This window comes from Mesocricetus auratus, unplaced genomic scaffold, assembly GCF_017639785.1.
Source record: "Mesocricetus auratus isolate SY011 unplaced genomic scaffold, BCM_Maur_2.0 Super-Scaffold_4256, whole genome shotgun sequence".
Lineage (NCBI taxonomy): Eukaryota > Metazoa > Chordata > Mammalia > Rodentia > Cricetidae > Mesocricetus > Mesocricetus auratus.
In genome coordinates, this window is record NW_024429182.1 from 50,695,690 (window position 1) to 50,712,400 (window position 16,711).

Sequence of the window (16,711 nt, forward strand, 5' to 3'; positions counted from 1 at the left end):
ATCAGTGACTTTTTAGTTGTTGTTGTTTTGTTTTTTTGAGACAGCCCTGGCTATCCTGAAACTTGCTGTGTATATGCTGGCCTCAAACTCACAGATATCCACCTACCTCTGTCATCTTAGTAACTTCATGCTTCAAAATGTAGTTGAAAATTATTGAAAGCAAGTAGCAGTTAGTACTTACAAACCACCTTTGTCAAAGGGTAGCAGATGGGTGTCTGCTCTTGAGGGTGTAGCTGTTATGAAATGGAAGGACTTCCTCTTTTCTCTGGAAGGTGATAATGCTTGTCTAAAAAAGACTGACTTCTAGAAGTGCATCCTGGAAGTGAAATGAGGTGTCACTGGCAGGTGAGTGAAAACAGTCACTGGAATAAAGTTTGAATCTTCCCTTGGCTAATAAACCTCCAGAAAAAGAAAGTTGAAGTTAAGATTCCTATGTAAGCCTGTCAAATTTTTATACTGTATATTTTCTTTCAGATTCCTTTGTTTCTTCCTCTTCCTCTCAGCCTGTATCTATATTTTCGACCTCACAAGGCAAGTCCATAACTTTTTGTTTTTGCACATTAACAAAAGAAAAATGTTAAGAAAGAGGCTGTAACTGAGGATGAGGTGGAAATCTTTTATTGCCCCCACATCTCTTAAAATAGAAAATAGTTACTAGCCCATCTTTTTTCTACATAAGGGTAGGTCCCAAAATGAAGCTGAGTGAGCCACTTAATACAGCATAAGCTTTAGATGTAGTTTTTTTTTCTCCCTTTTTTTATTTAAGTTAGAAACAAGCTTGCTTCACTTGTCAATCCCAGCTCCCTCTCCCTCCCCTCGTCCCCTGCCCCCCCCCAGGCCCTCCATTCCCCCACCCAATCTCCACTCTGATACCCAGGGAGGGTGAGGCCCTTCATGGAGGATCTCCAGAGTCTGTCATTTCATCCAAGGCAGGGCCTAGGTCTTCCCCCAATAGATGTCGTTTTGACTATTACCTAAAAATTAAAAATGGGCTGGAGAGATGGCTTAGCAGTTAAGAGCACTGGCTGCTCTTCTGGAGGACCCAGGTCCAATTCCCAACACCCACGTGGCAGCTCACAGTGGTCTGTAGTTCCAGTTCCAGGGGATCCAACACCCTCACACAGACTGCAGGCAGGCAGATACCAATGCATATAAAGTAAATAAATCAGTAAAAAAAATTTAAAACTTGAGCCAGTAAGATGTTTCAGCAGGTTAAGATGCCTTCCACCTGGCCAAATAATCTGAGTTTAATCTTCAGGACCACATGGTAGAAGGAGAGACTCAATTTCTATAGGTTGTCCTCTGATATCCATGCATGAATTCTCTCTCTCTCTCTCTCTCTCTCTCTCTCTCTCTCTCTCTCTCTCTCTCTCTCTCTCTCTCTCTCTCTCTCTCTCTCTCTCTCTCTCTCTCTCTCTCTCTCTCTCTCTCTCTCTCTCTCTCTCTCTCTCTCACACACTCACACTGTTGAAAGTGTATTATGTTGGAAGCAACAGCTCAGCAGTTAAGAGCTCTTGTTTCTCTTCAACAGTCCCTAAGTTTGATTACCAGCAATTATATTGGGTGAGTTAACTCTATTTCTAACTTCAGGGATTCAGTATCCCTTTCTGGCCTCCACAGGCACTATATTCTGCATGGACATACCAACCCACTCCCCCACACAGACACACAATTAGAAATAAAATAAATCTTTAAAATGTTTTAAAGTTTGCCTGTGGGTTTTGAGACTTCTCAATCCCAGAATGCACTTAACTTTTTCATTTGAATTTATGCAATTGATATAAAGGGGCAGTGGCTTTAGAAAGCAATATGTAAATATGCTTCCACTGACCTACAAAATAACAGCCTTGCTACTGGACTTTTAGTGTAAATCTGACTGAAATTTATCCAAACAGCAAGACTGCTTTCAGATCCTTAGGATCCTTAGGAATATTAAGGCTCCTTATCCTAAAGATTAAGCTGTGGCTTAAAAAAAAAAATTCAAGTATGGTAGTTCCCACCTATAATCCTAGCCTTCTGAAGGCAGAGGCTGAGAGTTCTAAGCCAGCCAGGATTGCACAAATAGATCCACCCAGTCACAAAACAAAAAAAATTGTCTACCAGTGGGGAAGGCATCTTAAGTCAGCATGGTAGCTCCTGTCAAGAATTGAGTGTGCTGTGTGATTTGTTGATTAGTGCTGCTAATAAAATGGTTTGTACTGTGATACTAAACCCAAGTACAAGTCAGTGGGAACCCTTAGTTTTTTAAAGATAAAATGATGAAACTGTTATGGCTCAGTAATAGAACTCTTCCCTTCTAAGAGTCCCTGGGTTCAGACCCAGCATCAACTGAATGCTGGGGGTGGGAGTAACGGGCTTGTATAATTAAAGTCACTAGCTAGATCTCAGAAGTTCTATTTGAACTGTTCATTATTCTAGCTGAGATTTTCTGTAGCTTGGATACTGGAGAATTAGCTCAATTTAATATACATGAGGCCTTGATAGTATACATGAGGCCTTTAGTTAGATACCCAGCACTGCAAAAATAAAAAATTAAGGTCTGGAGAGAGATGGCTCAGTGGTTAAGAGTACTAGCTGCTCTTGCAGAGGTCTGGAGTTCAGTTCCCAGCACCTACGTGGCAACTTAGAAACCATCCATAAATCCAGTTTTGGGGGATCCAGTGACTTCTGTCCCCACAGGCACTAGGCAGGCATGAAGTGAGCTTATATATATATGCATGTAAAACACTTGGGTGCCCATAAAATAAATACATTTTTTAATTTAAAAAGAATAAAAATCTTATGAAATGTTTTAATTCAGACTGATAACATTAGCGCCTCTAACTCCTTTATAGTATCCTTAATTATATAATATTAAGATAAGTAGAGTCATTCATTTTGAGCCGGGTGTTGGTGGCATACGCCTTTAATCCCAGTACTGGGTAGGCAGAGGCAAGCGGATCTCTTGTGAGTTTAAGGCCAGCCTGGTCTACAGAGAGAGTTCCAGGAAACCTTGTCTCGAAAAACCAAAAAAAAAAAAAAAAAAAAAAAAAAAGAATTTCATTTTGAATTTTGCAAACTCAGAATAGTCTTACTATAAAGGCAGTTAATGATGCTGTAAGCCAGCCTTTTCTTGAAAAACAAAAAACAAAACAGTATTTAAAAATCAGTCCAGGGGAGCTCTACCAGTCTCGAGGCCAGTCTGTTCATCTTAGGAAGAAATATTTGGTAGATGATTAGTTGTACTCTAGGTTAGCCAATATTGGAAGTTTCTAGTCTGCCTTTAAAAATAAGGAGGGGAAGTTGGTATGTTTGACAATTAAAACCCTGGCACTAGAAGCAGCCCTATCTCACAGAGGCCATTCTGAATGCTGCCACTAGCAGGAACTTTGAGTCCATAACTGTTACTAACCCAACTAATCTCTTCTGCATTCCTTAACCCTTTAGTTTTGGGAAAAACATACTTTTTCTATCTATCCAAACCACCGCAATCATTAAGTAGGACATTTTTAGATTTAAGAATGATTTGTGGTCTGGGATTGTAGCTCAGTGATTGCCATATGTAAGGACCTAGGTTCAATCCTCAGCATAACAAAATTGTTTTATATTTTTAATACTGAAATACAGATTATCTATTTACCATTATCAGGTTTCAGGAAGTTGCATGTATCAAAAAAGAAAAAAAAAAGATATGTCATTAATTTGGATTGAGTAAAAACATTTTACCAAAATAAATTATTTACTAACTTTTATGAAAGACATGCTACATAACCTAGCACTCGGGAGGCAGAGAAAGATGGATCTCTGTGAGTTCAAGACCAGCCTGGTCTACAAGAGCTAGTTCCAGGACAGCCTCCAAAGCCACAGAGAAACCCTGTCTCGAAAAACAAAACAAACAAAAAACCCCACAAATAACCTAGGAAATCAAGCTTTTTAATAAAATGTATTTATAGTTAATATGCCAATTTAATAATAAGTTCCTTCTTAACTAATTTGTGTTCTGTAGTAGACCCTTGTAGTCTTCTGCCTGTGGGCTCCTTTTTCCATCAAGCATAGCTAAACTTTGGGCACTCTCTAAGCCTTTCTGAAATGAGGAATGAATTGTAATGGTGTCTTCCTATATGTTATAAGACACAAAGACATTGGCAGACATACTGCATGTAGATAATGTTTAGCAGGCCTTTACCATGCTAATATTTGATGCAGATCTTTAACCCTCACAGCCACTGGTAGAGGGAAGGCACTAGTCCCTTCTTACAACTGCTGCACCTGTGATACAGACCATCAAATAGCTGCATTTAGGATTAAGAAACTTTTTAAGAATGTTATATTGAAGTTGATATTAAAACCATGAGAGCAAAGGAGATAGAACTTTAACCATATTCCCATTATTAGTGATAAAATGTGCTATCATTTGGGGGAGAGGCCATCTATTAAACAAGAAATAAAATTGGAATTTGGTTTCAGCTTTGAAGAGAGTGGATATGGAAAATACTTTCATTTTCTTTAGAAAAGCTATTTATTTTTTAAGTAGATGGAAATAAGATTGGAAAGAAAAGATCCATCCACCATTGGGGATTGGAAGAAGAAGTGCATCTTGGGTATTTGTCCTCAGTTTGATTGATGCAGTGGGTGTCTGGAATAGGAAGTTACAACACTGAACTTGGGGCAAGCATTGAGGAAAACATTTTGCCAGTTACAGCCTTTTTCTAAAAAAAAAATTTAAGTGAAACATTTTTCTTTGTACAAAGGAGACTTTGTTTAGGACCTTGCTTGGCTGCAAAGTTGTCTGCTGGCTAACTTCCTATTGGATGCTATGGCTGAAAGTTGCTGGTACTGTTGTGCACGGTAATTATGTCTTGCCTTCTTGTTTTGTGAACATAAGAAAATTCAAGTGTAGGAAAACCTACACCTGAATGTTTCAAGCTTCCCTTGTATTGATATACATGTATTTATGTGAAAGAATGATTTCGTGGCTCCTGCAGGGTGGCACCCCTTTGCTAATGTGTGTAGAGTGACCCTTTAATTAATAGAGATACCTGAGTAAGAGGGCAATTAACTAAGTGGTAATAATAACATTAGTCTAAGCTATTCATTCTACCCTATTATTTCTAAGAGCCGTTTGAGTCAGAAAAATGTAGAGAAGATATTTTTGAAGAGTACGGTAAGCTGTAAGGGATTTTACCATTCAGATATATTAGTTTGATATATATGTTGAGTTTACTTAAAGTGTTTTTAAAATTATGTCACTTTTTAAATCCTCATCTTATAAAATATTATAATTCCAGAAAACCCTCCTCAGTCAATTCCCAAGCCAGACTTTCTAGTCAAGTGGAGTTTTGCCTTATTCCGTTCAAATTTAGTGTTAATTGTATTTTTAAAAAGAGGCTTAGAATTATGTTTGTTTAGTTTAGTGTGTGCTTCTGGGAATGGGACCCAGAGCTGAGCACATGCTCTGCAAGTGCTTAACCATTGAGCTCCATCTCAGCTCTACAGGGATAAAGTAAGCAAAGAAGATCCACCCCTGCTCCTCTTGTGCTGTGTCACTGTACCCCTGGACAAAATGATGGACAATGAAGAGCGACCACCACCTGTGACTTATAGAACTGGAGCTCTAAAGTGCAGTTCTGACCATTCTGCCCCCTAAAATTTGCCAGATGTGCTGAAGCAGTGGTCAGGGGATCTAGAGAACAGATAGTGGGCTCTGTCCTTGGCGATTCTGAGTTAGTGAACGAAAGCCACAGCTCCAGAGATACATGACGGTGTCCACTTCAGTCCTAGCACTCGGAAGGCAGAAATACATGACGGTGTCCACTTCAGTCCTAGCACTCAGAAGGCAGAAGACAGGGGTCTCTGTTAGCTTAGGAACAGCCTCCTCTACAAAATGAGTTCCAGGCTAGACAAGGCTATGGAGGGAGACCTTGTCTCAGAAGAGGGTTAAATGTTTTTTATAAGAAGCTCCTATAGTTAAGCAGTGGTGATTCATGCCTTTAATCCTAGCAAGTTCCAGGAAACAAACAAACAAAACCAAAAAGCTCCTTCCTATACAATACCAATAGTTTGCCTAAGAGTTGGAAAGAATTGTAGCCAAACAGTAGTGGTACATGCCTGTAGTCCCAGCACTTGGGAGGCAGAGGCATCCTGGTCTAAAGAATGAGTTCCAGGACAGCTAAGGCTCCACAGAGAAACCCTGTCTCAAAAAACAAAATTGGAAAAGGTTATGTTCAAGGTCGGTGTGGGTTTTTTTTTTTTGTTTTGGTACTAGGTTATTAAATCATGTAGCTACTTATACACTGAGTTAATATACACTTTTAATGCTGGGTGGATGGTTTGCAGAAACATTTTTTTTTTCTGAAAACCTTTTTTGTTTTTCAGCCTTCACTTAGCTTTTGTTGTATAGATTTTAAACATCCTCATTTGTATAGCATCTAACACAAGCTGAAATGCTGTTTGGCTTAGACCAAGTGATATAGAAGTTTTTCACTACCCAAAACTTAAACAGCTGGACAGAGAACTCTTTAAAGTCAGCTGTAGTAGTATATGCCTATTATCTTAGCATTGCACCTTGCCCTCTAATAAAAGGAATGGTCTGGAGTTTGTGTCAGCAAAGTTTTTTTTATGTGAGATTGATCAGTTTGCCCACCTTTATACAGTAGTACAAGGACTTTGTGTCTGTGCGTGGGTAGGTGGTTGCACATGTTTGCAAAACAGAGGGCACCTCAGTATTTCTCAGGACCTGCTCGCCTTGGAATTTTGAGCCTTGGAATTTCATTGACCTGGAACTTGCTGATTATGCTAAGCTGACTGGCCAGTGAGTCCCAGAAATCTGCGTGTCTGCATTCTCAGTGCTGTGATTACAGATGTTCACCCTTGTACCTGACTTTTTTAAAACTGGGGTTTTTGGGAAGCAAACTCGGGTCCTTGTGTTTGAGTGACAGACACTACAGACTAAGCTGATACCACAGCATATGTGTCTGTGTGTACATCTGTGTGTCTATGTGCACATGTTCATAGAGGCTGGAGGACGATATACCCAGCCCTAGGTCCTGCCTGTCTCTGTTCTACAATGCTGGTGGGTGGGGTCACAGGCATGCAGGTGGATGCTAGGGATTTGAACTCAGGTTCTCATGCTGGCAAGTGCTCTTACCACTGTGCCATCTCCCCAGCATCTTTGTTTGTTTTGTTTTTCAAGACAGGGTTTCTCAGTGTAACAGACCTGGCTGTCCTGGAACTTGCTTTGTAGACCAGACTGACCTCAAACAGAGATCGACCTGCCTCTGCTTCCTGAATACTGAGATTAAAGACATGTACCACCACTACCCAGCTCCCAGCATCTTTTAATAGGGGTTTTTGTTGTGTTGCTTTTGCTGGTGAATGAATGGGAGGAAACGTAGAGTGACTAAATGTCAACATAATAAATAAATCTGTATGATGTTTACCCTTATTTGTTTAATAAAGTAACACTATACTTTGGAGTGTTTTGAACTCTTAAAATGAATGTGGACATTGAGTCCCAGTGTTGGAAAAGCTAATTTAGGAACTACTTGCAATGATTTCTTTTAATATATTTTATTTAATTTGAAACAGTCTCACTATGTCAACCTAGCTTGCTTGGTACTCACTATGTAGACTAGGCTGGCCTTGAAGTCACAGAGATCCATCTACCTTTACTTCTCTAGTGCTGGGATTAAAGGCATGTCCTCTTTTTATTTTAATGTGTGTGAGAATTTTGCTTGTATGTGTGCCTGATGCCCGCAGAGGCCAGAAAAGAGCATTGGATCAGTCCCCTGAAATTGAAGTTTTAAATGGCCACCATGTGGGTGCTAGGAACTAAACCCAGATCCTCTGCCAAAAAATTGCTCTTAGCCAATGAGGCATCTTTTCAGCCCTCCCCCTTGTTGTTATTTGGTTTTTGTTCTGTTTGTTTTGAGACAAAGTGTCATACAACACAAGCTGACCTCGAACTCCTAATCTTACTGTTCTGGAGTGTGGGATCCCCGATGTGTACACCATACCCTACTCATGAGATTTCTTCATGGAGATCTTAAGTGTATATAAAACATTGCAAAGTATTTGTTTGGTTGGTTTTATTTTTTATTTTTTATTTTGAGTCAGGGTAACTGTGTAGCCCTGACTGACCTGGAACTCACAGCAATGTGCCTGCTTCTGCCTCCTGGGTGCTGAGGTCAAAGTCATAAGATACTATGGGCTAGGTGTTTGAAAAAAGAAAGCTAATAGATATTTTCTGAGACATAAAATAATTCAAAATGGTTTGGACAGTAAGTCATGTAGTGTGTAATATTTTAATAGGTAACAACTTTGAAGTTCTCTGAAGTTTTCTGCTATGTTGTAACTGATTTGAACAGCACTGATGACTACTAATTGGAGAGTTCTTGTTTAGAGCTGTAATAAAAGGCCTGTTATATTCTGCTTAATGTTTTCACACTATAAACCTTTTACTTCCAACCCAATTTTTTTCTATTGTGTTAGTACATTATCAGCTCTACCCAAGTTTGTTAGGATTACAGTTAGCTGAAATTTCTTTTCATCTGCCAGAATTCTAATGGAGATCATTAAAATTAAAACACAGATGAAGATGTTACCATCTTTGGCTGCACATGGGAAAGTTTAACAGTATTGAGAGCTAGCATCTGTATCTTATGCTTACCAAAGAATGAACAAAACATTGTTCTGTTTACCCTCCAGACTGCCCTCACAAAACACTGTCCACCCAGATAGTGAGTTATGAAATCATATTAGGGAGGTGTGTGTGTGTGTGCGCGTGTGTGCATGTGTGTTTTACTCTATAGTCTTTGCTGGCCTTGAATGCTCAATCCTCTTACCTTACTCTTAACCAGTGCTAGAAACCCTGGAAAATACAGCTCTAAAATTATTTGTGTGTATAGTAGTTCTGTCATTTTCAACAGTCTTTAATAAGGAACTGGGGCTGTAGCATACTTGCCTGGCATATATGAAGCCCTGGGCTCAATTCCTAGCACCCCATAAACCAGAAGTGTATTATATTCCTGTAATACTAGCATTTGGGGAGGTACAGACAGGAGGATCAAGAGTTGAGGGCCATCCTGGGTTACAAAATACAAAATAAGTTAATAAGTTTGAGGTCGGCCTGGAATGCTGAAGACTTTGTCTCAAAAAAAAAGCATCTATTTAATAAAATGTTTGCAGTCTGTCAGGTGGTTATGATGTTCATAAGAAAACCCACTAGCATTGTGACAGTGAGACTTCTAGCCTAATCGCATAGTTTTGCCTTAGATTATTCTGTACACAATTCAGAACCATTGACATGCTCAGAGTTCAGGGGAAGTATGAGAAGCAGGGCATAGGAAACTGGTATGTTTGTGTCCTGCCAAAAGCACAGTGTTCTGTTTTTCTAGTAATATACATATTCTATGATTGTCATTTCTTTCCTTAATGCTTTCTTTTTCTATTCATGGATTATAACCAAACCATTATTTTACTTGTTTACTGATTTTGTGTATTTCTGTTTCTTCTATGTTAGATTCACAAAGGACTGGCTTTTTCTGCTTCAGTTACTGCATTAAATCTAGTTTCTGAAACAGTGTCTGGAATGTGATAGACAATATTATTTGCTGAATGACAATTAATTCACTTCACTGACACTCTTCATCTGTGATAGGTCTTCTGAATCATCTGAAATTTCGGGTCTATTAAACAAGTAGGCTTGACTCTTTGTAAGTCATGGTCAGTTTTGTTTGCCTGGGTTCTATTCCTATTAGGAAAGCTTCAGAATTTTAACCCACTTTATCTTACACCCTTTTCTTACTGATTGTCTCAGCAAGGTAGTGATGGGTGTAAGCCATGTTTGCTACATTTACAGCTTCATTTTTTTTTTCTGTTTTATAATCAAACTTACCCCCCCTTTTTTTCTTTTTTTCATTTATGAAGAGTTTCCCACTACCTAAGTTACAGCTTTGCTGTTCTAAAGCTCAGACCCTGTGACATAAAATCTTAGTAATGTGCCCCAAAGTAAGGCAACTTTTGTTTTTAAAGGCAGGTTCTCTTACATAGCCCTGGCTGTCCTGGAACTCACTATGTAGACCAAGCTGCCCTTTGACTCACAGAGATCCTCCTGCTTTTGGTGCTCCCACCCCCCCACACCCACCCAGTACTGGGCCTAAAGGCATGTGCCACCACTCCTAGATAATAAGACAACTCTATATAGCATTTGTAAACATCCTATAATAATGGGGTTTTGTTAACCTTACTAAAATACTTAATTCTTACTTTGGTTTTTAATAAATTTGCATGATGTCATAAATTTCTTTTTATTGATATAATTAGAACAGAGCCTAGGCTACATATAGAGACAGTACCAAAGGAATTTTTCTTTCTTGTCTTCCCAATTATTCATGCTCAAGAAATTGCTGTCCTGAGTCTTAGCCCTCACCTGACCAAATTGTGCCTTTGATTGATTTATGTAGGATTATTTTAAGGTCTGCTTTGTTCCAGCTCCAGAGACACAGCTTTATTTGGTATGGTTATTTCCATCTTTGCTTGGATTAGAAAGAGAATATCATAGTAAATGAGTGAATGGTTGCTGTGGAGTTAATAATTAGTAAGATTACATCACTCTGTTTTTTAAAAAAAAGAATTCTGTTCACTGTCTTAACAACAACAACAAAAAGCCTCATACCAATCAGTCCTTTTTCAATTAAGAAAGATTTATTTTGGCTTTTGAGTTCAGAATATTCACTAGGTCAGACAGTAAAGAACAGAGTGCTGGCACTCAGGTGGCCACCTCTTTTCTTGTCTGAGTCCCTAGACTAGGCATGGGGGAGTGCCACCCACATTCTGGGCAAATCTTCACCCCTCAGTTAACTTCTCTGAAACATCTTCACAGTCATTGAGGTGATTCAAAATTCTGCCATAGTGACTGTGAAGATGAACCATCACAAGTCCACCCTTGTCAATCTGACAACCAAATGTATCACTGTAACACTGCACACCTGGCCCAGTGTAAGGCTATGTCCATCTCCATAAATCCCCACAGCTTAACCTTGTTCAAGAATCCAGAGTCTCCTTGGAAACTCAAGGCAACTCTTACTGTGTTGCCATTTGATTTTGGTTAAAATGGCCAGTTGACCAGAGATTTGGGAGCAGGCTGACCTTTTCAACATTCTTTAGAACATCAAGCAATTTGTATCCTTTTCTTAAAGGATGGAATAGAATGTTTTTAGACTGATTTTCAGGCTCAGGGAAGATCTGCTGCCTCTCTAGATCAAGAACCTGAGCCAAGCCACTTCCTTTTCCTTCTCAGATGGTGAGGATTGCAATAGGGGATCTGTAGAGCCAATGTATTCTGAATTGTTCTGCTTACAAAGTAAGCTATAGCAGCATGTAATAACAACAAGCGGTTCTGTATAGATTATGTTGCTCCTATTAAATGACCTTTCTCCCACAAAAAAAAAAAAAAAAGGAAGGAAAAACTCCCCAAACCTTCCAGTACTGTCACGCCCTTATGTGTGTGTGTGTGTGGTATGGGCAATTAAAAAGTGTTTGTCTTGAGAATGTTTTGTCATTCACAATTTGCAGCATGATACCAGCTTTTGTTTTACTGTTGGCAGTTTAATGCATGCTTTGTAGGATAACCACTTGTGTTTGTTTTGTTATGTACTTGTGTGTATGCATATGTTTATATACATACTGTGTGTGTGTGTGTGTGTGTGTGTGTGTGTGTGTGTGTGTGACTTAAAAATAAAAAGCATGCTGCTTGGCTTGACTAGCTAATGTACTTGCATTTGGTAAACAATCTTTTTCTTTCAAATTCTGACCATCGTGGGATTGAGCTCTCTTTGCTCTGATGAGTCACTTTCAGAAATTATTATGGCTTCCTCCTTTCTTTCATCTTCTGAAATCATAACCCTGACCTTACAACACTGCTTGGAGAAAAAAGCAAAACATTAGGCAGCCAGCTTATTCTAGCCAAAGAAGGAAAAGACCCCTTGGTTCTTCTAGGTATGAAAAAGCTGGATTTGTCTCAAGGGGCCAATAAGGACAGAGTAGACACTCCTGTTTCTCTTACAGCCGGCGGTCCTTGCAGCCATCCTTCCATTCCAGACAGTTTCCCAGAGCAACCTGCTTTTCTCTCAAAGGAAACTGGTTCAGTAGAAGAGTGGATAGTTAAAGACCAGGAACCCAAGAACCTGAACAAGATTCCAAGTGGAGAGGACAGAAGTGTACTGGATCTTGGGCAGTCTAAGACAGAGCACATTTGTACATATTCCTTGTCCCCATCTGCACTTTCAGGAGCTGGTGTCGAAAAAGATTCTCCTGAGTCACCATTTGAAGTAATTATTGACAAAGCAACTTTTGACAGAGAATTTAAAGATTTATATAAGGAAAGCACAAATGATTTGGGTGGTTGGACAGCTCACAGTGATAGAGAATCCCCTGCAGACTTGTTGGAAATGAATGACAAAGTGTTTCCCCTGAGAAATAAAGAGGCAGGGCGTTATCCAGCCTCTGCACTGCTCAGTAGACAGTTTTCACACACTACAGCGGCACTGGAAGAGGTGTCTAGATGTGTGAACGATATGCATAACTTTACTAATGAAATACTGACTTGGGATCTAGTTCCCCAAACAAAGCAACAGGCTGATAAATCATCTTATACCACAAAAAGTACAGGACTAGACAGGAATGAACATCACTCAGAGATTCCAGTTATAAATCTTAAAACAAACACTCATCAGAAAATGCCTATATGTTCTCTTAACGGGAACACTCCCATCACCAAATCCACAGATGACTGGGCAGAAGCATCTTTGTCTCTAGAAAACATTGCTGGAAAACCTGTAAAAGACTACCATCTCAGTGCCACAAAAGCCAGTGACAGAGGTGTATCAGGCAGTTCCCAGCCACTTACAGAGCCACCTGGCTCTTTGCCTGAGAAATGGGTCTCAGGCTCTGGAGCAGCCACAGTGGAAGTAGCTTTACCTGACCTGAGGGATGCCTGGCCTAACTGTGTGCTGGGAGAAGTCACAGAGGTTGATAGTTCTGGGGAGTCTGATGACACAGTCATAGAAGATGTCACAGCAGACCCCTCATTTGAGACCAACAAAGTTCTGCCTGAAAAACCTGACTCCCTTTCAGGTACTGATGCAAAAACAAGTGCAAGGGATATCAAGGAGACTCCCAATTGTGGGACTATGAGGAGTGAGATGTGTGAAAACTCAGAAGAGTCAAGCAGTACCTCTCAGCTGCTTCAGGCCCAGCCAAAAACTCCTACTCATAGGAGTCTGGAAAGTGAGGTTTGCTTACAAGTACCTAATACTCTGAATGAACTTGCACCTGAAAACCCTGCTGTGACTGACAACCCCAGAGTTCCTTCAACAGCACCTCCAAGTGTTCTTAGTGAGACAGGATTCCCACTAACTGTGACAGCTTCTGCCAACTTGGAGTCTTTGCTTGGAAAATATGTTGAAGATACAGATGGTTCCTCCCCAGAGGACTTGCTAGCTGCCTTCACAGGAGCCAGGGAGAAAGGACTCGAGGATAAAGATCATAGCAGTGTGGAAGCAGTGTTAGAGAAGACAGCAGACTTTAAAAATGCTTTCCCTGTGGAACTCTTGTATGAATGTGATCTAGATGGTTCTGAAACCAAATGCAGTGAACGCGTCAAAGAAACAAATAGAGGTGAGCTGAGTGCAGTCTCTCCTCAAGGTGCCCTCCTGGTGTCTCCTGACTTAGAGCAGGAGCAGCTCACCATCAGAGCCATTAAAGAATTAGGAGAAAGGCAGGCTGAGCAGGTGCAGACTGAAGGAGCAACTCCAGGAGGAAAACTCAAGCAAGCCTTTGCTCCACAATATTGGCTACAGAGGTCATCTGACATCCTAGAATACACAGATGTTGAGACTGCATCTTGTGTTGGGACCAAAAAGCCCTCTGTCACCAAAGACACTAGAGTAGATCCTATTTCCAGCCTTAGCAAGACTGAAACGGTTAACAAGCATGCCCTAGCAAGACTTCTGTCTAACTTCTCAGGTAACCATTTACACCAGAGATTCTGCATGTGGTTAGTTCTGCTGGGATTATCATTCTGCTTTCTGCTCTGTATATAAAAGCTTTCCTCTCTCTCTCTCTCTCTCTCTCTCTCTCTCTCTCTCTCTCTCTCTCTCTCTCTCTCTCTCTCTCCCTCCCTCCCCCCCCCCCCTCTCTCTCTCTCTCTCTCTCTCTCTCTCTCTCGCTCTCGCTCTCTCTGTCTCTCTGTCTCTGTCTCTCTCTCTCGCTCTCTCTGTCTCTCTGTCTCTCTGTCTCTGTCTCTCTCTGTCTCTCTCTCTCTCTCTCTCTCGATCACGTAAGTTGGTTTTTCTATACCTGTATTTAAAGGCTGCTGCCTTTAAAAATATCACCACTTTCTTATTTGTTTACTGGTTTTTTATTTTTGTCGTTTTGTTTTGAGACAGAGTTACCCAGTTTCCCCTGGAACTGACTATGTAGCCCAGGCTATTGTACTCCTTCAGTCCTCCTACTTCAGCCTCTCAAGTGCTGAGATTATAGGCTAAGTCTGTGTTTTACTGATTTTCAAAGTTTAGTGTTTTTAAAATCTCCATGATGGTTAATATTGGTGGGTATTTGGATTTTTCCTTAATAGGGGACTTGTAAATTTTAATTAGTTATCAAAGATAAAAGAATTCCTGCAGGGAAATTCAGTGAATGTAACTTTTAATTAATTTACTGTATCCCACAGAGGGTTTATGCTCTAAAAGTAGGTAACTATTATTATAGTGCTCTTTTGGAATAATACTTAAGAGAAACTCATTCATTCTTATACTTTGGACCTACTAAACAGTCTTCAGACAACAGAACGTTTGACAGTTCCAGAAGTCATTCTTTGTCACCTGTTTGTCTGACAGAGTATTATTAGTTACTTTTTTACTATGAGGAGACACATGACCAAAGCAACTTATAAAAGAAAGTATTTAAGAAGGGCTTGCTTACGGTTTCAGAGAGTATGAATCCATGACTATCATGGTGAAGAGCATAGTGGCAGGCAGGCATGGCTCTGGAGCAGTAGCTGATACACAATCAGGAAACAGAGAGCCAACCAGGGTGGCATGGACTTTTGAAACTTCAAAGTCCACCCTCAGTGACATACCTCTGCCAACAAGGTCATACCTATTAGTGCTTACCAAAACAGTTCCACCAATTAGGGACCAAGAATTCAAATATATGAGCCTATGGGGGGGCCATTCTCATTTAAATCAGCACAGAAAGTTTAAGGGGGGAAAAGGATATTTATAGCTCTGCATACAGCCAACCTTGTGGCTCATGCATGTAATCCTAGCACTCAGAATGCTGAAGCAGGGAATATTGCCTTGAATTCAAGGTTAGCCTGGGCTACACATTAAGAACCTGTTTCCAAAAACAAAGTCAAAGATAACAAAACAAAGCTGTCCATAAAAATTGACTCCAGACCTCATATCCGATACCCAAGCTTTTTACCCTTACTGTATATTCAGTATTAGGTGCTGTATAGAATTCCATAGTTTTTAAACTTTTTTGATGCTTGATCCTTGTTTTCAAATGAAGACATACTTAAAAGTTATAGTATTTACAACAAAAGTTAAGATTTTGGACAGGCATGATGGTGTACACGTATAATCGTCACACCTGGGAGGTGGAATCAGGTGTTCAGTCACCCTTGGATGCATGAAACTGTCTTGGATGGGGGGAGCAGAGAAAGAAGGAGTTGTATTTAAAATAAACTTTTATGTCTAGCTTTCCTGTAAATGTATTTCCTTATTAAAGACCATGGGCAGCCCTGCAGTGGTGGCACACGCCGTTAATCCCAGCACTCTAGTGGCAGAGCCAGGCGGATCTCTGAGTTCCAGGACAGCCAGAGCTGTAGAAACCTTATCAGAACAAAGAAAAAAAGAAAGAACCAAATGAACCCTAATTTTGTGTGTGTATGCATGTATCATTTTATGTTTGGGGATGTTTGTCTACATATATATTTGTGCACCATATACATGCCTGGTACTCAAGGAGGCCAGAAGAGGACCCCTTGGTACTGGAGTAGGAAGATGATTGTGAGCCACCATGTGGGTGCTTGGAATCTAACCCAGGTCCTCTGGAAGAGCAGCTAAGTGTTATTAACCACTGAGCCGTCTCTAGTCTCATTAAGTTTGTAAATTTAAAAATGTATGTATTTTAGGGTTTTTTATCTGTCTTCATATTCTTATTCATATTTCTGTTCTCTCGCTTGCTCACTCTGTGTGTGTGTGTGTGTGTGTGTGTGTGTGTGTGTGTGAGTGAGTTGCACACACATGCATCAGAGGACAGCTTGAAACAACCAGTTTTCTCACTCCATGTCAAGGACTTGACAACAAGCATCTTTACCCACTAGACCATCTCACTAGCCCTATTTATGTCGTTTTAATTGGTTGGGGGTTGGGGATCAGAGATTGAATTCAAGGCCCCATGCCTTCCAGACAAGTACAGTATCATTGAGCTACATCCCTAACCCCCAAATCTGAGAATTAAAGATAGCAATTATACTCTAGAAATTGGAGAGTCTAATGGTGGAGTGTTCGGTTCTAACTCTTGCTTTACTGTGAATAGACTGTCACTTTAAACAGTTAACTCGTAAGTGGATGTTCAAGAGCTTACCTGTAAATGAAAATATTGAAGTGATTTACTGCTCCAATGATACATTGGTGTCTTTTAGATTCTTCCTGGATTGTAATGG

At 40.1% G+C, this 16,711-nt stretch overlaps 1 protein-coding gene across 3 annotated transcripts in view; it reads left to right on the forward strand.

The window, feature by feature from the left end:
- Rtn3 (reticulon 3) overlaps positions 1–16,711 on the forward strand; it is a 56,629-nt gene that overhangs the window by 14,361 nt on the left and 25,557 nt on the right. The window contains exons 2-3 of one of the 3 annotated variants that reach the window (XM_005063890.4): positions 475–531; positions 12,046–14,004. The exons of 1 other annotated variant lie outside the window; for it this stretch is intronic. In XM_005063890.4, the coding sequence (XP_005063947.2) occupies positions 475–531; positions 12,046–14,004 (2,016 nt within the window). The remainder of the gene's footprint in view (positions 1–474; positions 532–12,045; positions 14,005–16,711) is intronic. One more of the 3 variants, XM_021226227.2, reaches the window with a different exon arrangement.